This window comes from Silurus aristotelis (genome assembly GCF_946808225.1).
Source record: "Silurus aristotelis genome assembly, chromosome: 17".
NCBI lineage: Eukaryota > Metazoa > Chordata > Actinopteri > Siluriformes > Siluridae > Silurus > Silurus aristotelis.
Genome location: NC_139590.1, coordinates 19356835 through 19365778, shown reverse-complemented (window position 1 = coordinate 19365778; position 8944 = coordinate 19356835). Strand labels below are relative to the sequence as shown.

Genomic DNA, 8944 nt, shown 5'->3' with positions numbered 1-8944 from the left:
TGTCGATGTGTCCGTTTTTTGCGGCAAGGTGGAGTGGACTGGTGCCGTTTGGATCAGTCGAGTCTCCAGGCTTTGGTTCCAGTAGAGCAGCGCACATGTTACTGCTTAGGAGGAGCTGAACCACCTACACACACACCCACACACATACACAAACACACAAGGTACTGTTTTATATTAAAGCATACCACAATTAAATCTGACCAACGTCCAGCTAAACTCTACATGTACAGCACATTTAGTGCGACTTACTCCGACACGTCCGAATTCGCACGCCAGGTCCAGCGGCGTCTTCCCTGCGTTGTCCATTATGCATGGGTTCGACTGGTGCTGAAGCAACATTTCAGACTAGAAAAAACACACGCAAACACATTGTGCAAAATAGAAATGATGGCAGTTTTTTGCTCATTATCAGAAATGCAGGCTTTTTTGTACCATTTTTTTTATAAATGTATAAGCATAAAGCCGGGCAGATGATAAAAACAATATGTGGTGCAACACAACATGCTTTTTATATGAATCCATGAATTTTTTTTTTTCTTTTTTTTACTAATACTAATAATCTTTGAACTCCACACTCATAAAATGGTACTGATAAAAATAAATAAAAAAACAATTAAACTTTGTGAATTGTAACATAACTGACAGTTCTGACTAATAGAGAGCGGGATATCGTCTGAGTTATTTTTTTTGTAATGGGTTTTTACAGAGGGTACAGATGGCTCAGAGCAGACGATTTGCTGTTAGCAAAGCCCATGCCATTATAAGTCACTGAAAGGGCTAAAATGTGTGTGTTGTAAGTCGGTGTGCGTGCATGTGTGTGTGTGTGTTTGGGTATATTTTTATATCTTTCATTTTTTAAAACTAAAACAACATGTCCAGAAAACATCACTGTTTTAATGATTGTATGTTTTGTTTATTTAAATAGCAGCAAATGTTCAGTCTGTCCATTATTAGTCTTTAGATTATGCCGAGTGCTGGAACTATGATTCAGAATATTTACATTTAAGACATTTGGGAGATGCCCTTATCCAGAGTAACTTACATTTATCTCATTTATACAACTGAGCAGCTATTGGGTTAAGGGCCTTGATCAGGGGCCCAGAAAGGCAGCTTGGTGTGGCTGGGATTTGAACTCAGACTCTTCGGATTGAAAGGCTAATGCCTTTGTTCAAAACAATAAGCTACCACCTCTCCCAGTACAGTTTTTTTTTATTTATTTTTGTAATAAAGTTTAGTTCTATTTTACATTGAGTGTTGTTTGTTTGTTGATTCAGTATCAATTTAAAAAACTTTTTAAAGTTTTTAAAACTTTAAAACCTAGTGCTGACCATAAAAATTCAAATGATTCAACACTGTTTTGACCAATCAGATTTGAGAATTCGATAATGCTGTGGTATAAACGTGATTAAACACCACAGGCTTGTTAATCAATAGTAGGTTAAAAAACAATGTAGTATCCAGGACAAGCTGCCTGAAGAAATTAACATCAGCAAACAAAAAAAACATTATTCAAGCCAATTTGCCAGATGAATTTTTTGGGTTGATATACAAAGCAGAACAGTGGAATCATGTTTTGTGCTCCAATGAGTCTACATTTCAAATAGTTTGTGGAAAAAACAAGCTTCGCATTGTTTAATCCAAGGAGGAAAAGTAGCATTTAAGCTGTTATCAGTATAAAAAAGGCCAGTGTCTATCATAGTTTGGTTTGTCAGTGCCCAGGGCAAAGGAACTTACACATTTCTGAGTGCACCATTCATGTAGTACAAATTATAGAGCAACATATGTTGCCATCCAGACACAGTCTTTTCCAGGGACGTCCCTGCATTTTTGCAGTCAAACAACGCCAAAACCACATACTGCCCGGATTACAAGTGCATGGCTGTGTTAGATTGGCCTGCTTGCAGTCCTGTCCTGCTTCCAAATGAAAATGTGTGGCGTATTATGGACCGCAAAATATCACCACAATGGCCCTGTACAGCTGAAGACGTGCATAAAGGAGTAGACAGAGAAAGTGTAGACTTTTAAACATAAATTACATTTACGGTTGATAAGGTTGAACACTGCTGTACATTGTGGTACATCAGCTAGTTATATATTATATTTATATTTTTTCAGGTAAATATTTTTTATTGTGTATATATATATATATATATATATATATATATATATATATATATATATATATATATATATATATATATATATATATATATATATATATATATATATACAGTGAGGAAAATAAGTATTTGAACACCCTGCTATTTTGCAAGTTCTCCCACTTAGAAATCATGGAGGGGTCTGAAATTGTCATCGTAGGTGCATGCCCACTGTGAGAGACATAATCTAAAAAAAAAAATTCAGAAATCACAATATATGATTTTGTAACTATTTATTTGTGTATGATACAGCTGCAAATAAGTATTTGAACACCTGAGAAAGTCAATGTTAATATTTGGTACAGTAGCCTTTGTTTGCAGTTACAGAGGTCAAACGTTTCCTGTAGTTTTTCACCAGGTTTGCACACACTGCAGGAGGGATTTTGGCCCACTCCTCCACACAGATCAGTCAGGTTTCTGGCCTGTCACTGAGAAACACGGAGTTTGAGCTCCCTCCAAAGATTCTCTACTGGGTTTAGGTCTGGAGACTGGCTAGGCCACGCCTGAACCTTGATATGCTTCTTACAGAGCCACTCCTTGGTTATCCTGGCTGTGTGCTTCGAGTCATTGTCATGTTGAAAGACCCAGCCTCGACCCATCTTCAATGCTCTAACTGAGGGAAGGAGGTTGTTCCCCAAAATCTCACAATACATGGCCCCGGTCATCCTCTCCTTAATACAGTGCAGTCGCCCTGCCCCATGTGCAGAAAAACACCCCCAAAGCATGATGCTACCACCCCCATGCTTCACAGTAGGGATGGTGTTCTTGGGATGGTACTTATCATTCTTCTTCCTCCAAACACATTTAGTGGAACTATGACCCAAAAGTTATATTTTGGTCTCAACTGACCACATGACTTTCTCTCATGACTCCTCTGGATCATCCAAATGGTCATTGGCAAACTTAAGATGTGCCTGGACATGTGCTGGTTTAAGCAGGGGAACCTTCCGTGCCATGCATGATTTCAAACCATGACGTCTTAGTGTATTACCAACAGTAACCTTGGAAACGGTGGTCCCAGCTCTTTTCAGGTCATTGACCAGCTCCTCCCGTGTAGTTCTGGGCTGATTTTTCACCTTCCTTAGGATCATTGAGACCCCACGAGGTGAGATCTTGCATGAAGCCCCAGTCCGAGGGAGATTGACAGTCATGTTTAGCTTCTTCCATTTTCTAATGATTGCTCCAACAGTGGACCTTTTTTCACCAAGCTGCTTGGCAATTTCCCCGTAGCCCTTTCCAGCCTTGTGGAGGTGTACAATTTTGTTTCTAGTGTCTTTGGACAGCTCTTTGGTCCTGGCCATGTTAGTAGTTGGATTCTTACTGATTGTATGGGGTGGACAGGTGTCTTTATGCAGCTAACAACCTCAAACAGGTGCATCTAATTTAGGATAATAAATGTAGTGAAGGTGGACATTTTAAGGGTCTTTGACAGGTCTTTGAGGGTCAGAATTCTAGCTGATAGACAGGTGTTCAAATACTTATTTGCAGCTGTATCATACAAATAAATAGTTTTAAAATCATACATTGTGATTTCTGTTTTTTTTTTTTTAGATTATGTCTCTCACAGTGGACATGCATCTACCATGACAATTTCAGACCCCTCCATGATTTCTAAGTGGGAGAACTTGCAAAATAGCAGGGTGTTCAAATACTTATTTTCCTCACTGTATATATATATATATATATATATATATATATATATATATATATATATATATATATATATATATATATATATATATATATATATATAAAATATAATAATAAAAAATTATATATATATATATATATATATATATATATATATATATATATATATATATATATATATATATATATATATATATATATATAATTTTTAATTGGTTATCCAAATCCAAGTTGTTAATTCTGAATGATTGATGGTTTGATGAAAAAAAAAGACTCGATTAGTTACCAATGGACTGACTGGCAACTAAAATCAGTGGATTTATTGACTTGTTTCCTGACATCCTGAGGACTTATTTACGGCTCTGTTCATTGATCACTAAATGGATAGATGAATGAATGAATGGATGGAGTGACACAAATAAACGATGCTTTGGCATTTTTTATGCTGATTTATTCATTTACTAAGCCATTTAACTGTGCTACTGCCTGAGCAATAGATGATGAATAATAATAAATTATTGATAAATGACAATGAAGTTTGTCTGGTTTATCGTTTGGTTAGAGGGTTGGTTAGCTTGTTAGGGGGTTGCTTTTTTGTTTGGACACTCACCACATCGTAGTGTCCGTGCTGTGCGGCCAGATGGAGCGGAATCTGTCCCTCATCCGATTGTGCATTAACTGAAGAGCCTGATTTCAGTAACATCTTCATTGGCTCAGATTTCCCCTGCCATGCAGCGTAGTGTAGAGGACGCATGCCTAAAACACGCACACACACACAAAAAGCTGTAACAAACACATCTAAACTGCACTCCAAATCACCTACTCCTAATCTCCTACTAATATGAATCAAGAACAGTAAATTTCACTTGGCTGGGATAAACAGGAACCGACACACAGTTTGATGACTGATTCAGTCTCGGGTCTGTATCGATAGGAGCCTGCCCAAATTAAACCTAGGCATAGGATGCTCCACTATAGTAACCCTATTATTAGAAGCTTTTAAGAATAGTAACATTTCTTTCACATCGGTAAAATTTTATCAGTGTTCAGGCGACAGCTAATAATTTCATTCAGGAAGGTTAAAAATGTGATGCCAACACTCTGGTAGTGAATTTATGCCAGTCATGACTACTAGTGCAACCAAACCAGAGGCCCCCTCACACCAGAGCAATCTAAAGACTGACCCTGAAGATGTCTAAGGAAGGATAGTGATTTTCTTCCTCATGCTTTCTCTGACTCAAACTGCTGCTTATGCTGCATCACAAGGCAGCTTAATACACTCAATGAAATGAAGCATCTACCCTCAGTGTCACTGTGACTGTGACTGTGAGAGAGAGAAAGAGAGAGAGAGAGAGAAAGAGAGAGAGAGAGAGAGAGAGAGAGAGAGAGAGAGAGAGAGAGAGAGAGAGAGAGAGAAGAGAGAGAGAGAGAGAGAGAGAGAGAGAGAGAGAGAGAGAGAGAGTACACCGTATCTCCAGCCCAGACATATCCAGTTTGCTCCCTTGACACCTGAGCACAAATGGCTTTGGCATTGTCAGGATTAAACATTTTTTGCCTCAGAAGCTGTTTGGGACACCAACCTCAGCTAAACTCAGCTCTCAATATAGCACCAACCTTTCTGGTCCCTGATGTCCACCATGGCCTGTGAATCCAGCAGCAGTGAGATGAGCTCCAGGTTTCCATTGAGGGCAGCATGGTGGAGTGCGGAAAATCTAAAACACGCACACAAATATTGAAGAAACTGTTAGAAAAAATGAGCATGTGAAGTCCAGTTTTATATGACCATTTCTTTTTAGTTTGGTGAATTGTAAGATTCAGATGGTGGAAGTGCAGTATAGAACACACACACACACACACACACACACACATACACACACAGTTGCACACACTCTATCACAGTCTGTGTCCTTCATATCCTCCGGCTAGTCAAACAAATTCCATATGAAGGTCACTATAGATCAGTGGGGCTGTTTGTCTCAGACTCACGTTAGCACACGTTAGCTAGTGCTTATTAGGCTGCACAAGTTATGGAGATAGAACAGTCCTGAAAAAAGAAAACAATAAAAACATCCACGTTCCGCACATTCATAACCTTTTCGTTTTTACAAAATACCATTAACAAATGGCAAACAAAATGTCTTTGCATTTAGGAATTACACTGCCGAATCTAAATCTGTGAATCATCACACATCACTTGAATTTCTCAACTTTCCTGTCGGGCTCCAATTCATAAATAAATTATTTTTTACAGGACGTTCTTATTAGCAAATGCAGGTTCAATCCTAATGCATGTTTGCTGGGCAACATGATTTAATTCCCCCTCATGAACATGTCAAACAGTACAAAGTAGACAGTACACATTAGCTCTTCGTACAAACACTACAAATAATACAAACACCTCAGATAATAGTTGATACACATTCGCCTGTTCGCCTCAAGTAAACCAAAGCAGCTAGTACACATTAAAATAAAAAACACCTCAGATAGTCCTTATGCTCTATTTTATTCAAAATCAGCCTCCAAACAACAGCCAGTAGATGTTAGCTGGTACAAATTAGCATATATATATATATATATATATATATATATATATATATATATATATATATATATATATATATATATATATATCAGCTCTTACACGTTAGCACATTAGCTTGTTCACACCAGCTAATACAAATTAGCTGTAAAATATTAGCATGTGCACTTCAGGTAGCAGAATTTAGCTACCGCATTATATAAAAAATAGTTAGTATCTATTGGCTAGGTTAAATATTTCATAGAACATATGTCCTTAAGACCTTTTAGCAAAGAGGTATTAGCCATTTTCACATTAGATTCAAATTAGTTAGATTTTTATTCATTAAATAACACATTTTATAAGAAACATTAGTTTTTTGCTAAACTGTGGATACAATGTAGATATATATATGAGCTCTAATCATACAAATGATGGCAGTTACACTCTGTGTGTGTGTGTGTGTGTGTGTGTGTGTGTGTGTGTGTGTGTGTGTGTGTGTGTGTGTGTGTGTGTGTGTGACACACCATTGGGCTGCTTTATGTATGTATGAGTATAGGGTGGTGGTACAGATATTGAAAGTCAGAAACAACGAATACGCTGGAATGTGTGAATGTCAGTATTATTACTCATGATTATTAATATAGTGCTCTCATGCCGTATTGATGATATCAGCAAATGATAGAGGCAGATGAAGTGATCTGATTGGGCAATTTTCCCTTCTTTAAAATCGGTGCGTGGAATGTACTGTAACCATAGCAACGGCCGTGAGGGATGAGGTGAGTACGAGAGAGTTGAATGAGCAGGCTCAGTGCAGAATACTAAACACTCACTCAATCACACACACACACACACACACACGCACACACACGCGCACACACGCGCACACGCACACACACACACGCGCACACACACACACACACACACACACACACACACACACACACACACACACACACACAGAATTTGAGCCAGCCTTCTCACTCTTGCTTGATCGCTTTCACTTTCTTTTTTTATCTCTACCTGGTAAGGAACCTCCCCTCTCCTTCCTTTCAGTAGTAAAAAAAAGAAAAATCACACAACATTAAATATTCAAGAGCTCCACAATGCCCGTTCCTAAAGTGTGTGATATCTGTTATCTTAAAGCAAGTGTTGAAATAACAAACATACACACACCACTATGATCATTTACATTATTAACAATTTCATCACTGTTATGCCACCATCATCACCATCATCATCGATCATGACCGGCAGTCATTTTTTATTATTAAAACTCTAGCCACAATCACGCTCATAACCATAAAACTATGACCATCATCACCATCTAGTCATAATCAACATCATCATCATCATAATCATTATCTTCATCATCATCTTCATCATTATCAACAGAACTCGAACCTCATCAGTATTATTCTTATAATATCAACTTTAAAATTACCACCAACATTATCATCATCAACACCACCACCATCCACACCACATCACTATAAAGATTTCCACCACAACCACCATCATCACTATAATACCACAATAAGAACAACTTACCACTATCATTCTCATAACATCATCATCATCATCATCAGCAGCAGCAGCAGCATCATCTTCATCACCAACATCATCATACCATCACCAACATTAGATTTACCACCACCATCATCATCATAGCATTTTTATCTACATTAAAATTCTGGCCGCAATCACCCTCTCAACCATAATACTATAATTACCATCATCATCCACATAATGAATAATAAATTATCTTACCAGTAATAACCATCATCACCAACACAATCGTAATCATCATCATCACCAGAAGTCCAACCTCATCACTGTCATCCTCATTACATCACCTTTAGAATTACCACCATCATCATCATCATCATCATCATCACCATACCACACCACACCACACCACCATTAAAATTACCACCAAGACCACCACCAACATCACCATAGAAATTACTTTAATCATCACCATCATCAACATCAGATTTACAACCATCATCATTATAATCATCATCATGATCATCATCATAGTTATTTTATTACCATCATCAATATTACCATCACCAATCGTAATCGTAATCATCATCATTATCAACAGAAATCCAACCCTATCGCTAACATCCCCATAACATCACCTTTACATTTACCACCTTCCTCATCACCATTAGCATCATCTTCATATTCAACATCATCATACCACACCACTATCACCATTAGAATTACCACCACCAACATAACACCACTATCAGCTTTGAAATTACCATCATCATCATCATCATCATCATCATCATTTTTTTCATCATCAACATCGCCATCATCCTCATACTTTCAACATTAGATTAACATCATCATCATCACCATATCACACCAACAATAGAATTACCACCAAAACCACTACCACCATTAAACCACCATCATTGAAATGACTATCATCATCATCACTATCATTACCGTCATGCCATCAACATTAAACTTACATCATCATCATCATCATCATCATCATAGAAATGTTATTACCGTCAGCGGAATTACCATCATCATCATTGACAGAACTCCAACCTCATCACTATCATCTTCATTGCATTACCTTTAGAATAACCACCAT

At 37.5% G+C, this 8944-nt stretch overlaps 1 protein-coding gene across 23 annotated transcripts in view; it reads right to left on the bottom strand.

The window, feature by feature from the left end:
- Nucleotides 1–8944, bottom strand: part of caskin1 (CASK interacting protein 1) — a 106783-nt gene that overhangs the window by 34553 nt on the left and 63286 nt on the right. For all 23 annotated transcript variants that reach the window (XM_083565757.1, XM_083565773.1, XM_083565777.1 and 20 more), the window contains exons 3-6: nucleotides 5424–5521; nucleotides 4420–4565; nucleotides 250–345; nucleotides 1–124 (exon numbers count right to left, since the gene is read on the bottom strand). The exon at nucleotides 1–124 is cut by the window's left edge and continues 7 nt beyond it. In XM_083565757.1, the coding sequence (XP_083421883.1) occupies nucleotides 1–124; nucleotides 250–345; nucleotides 4420–4565; nucleotides 5424–5521 (464 nt within the window). The remainder of the gene's footprint in view (nucleotides 125–249; nucleotides 346–4419; nucleotides 4566–5423; nucleotides 5522–8944) is intronic.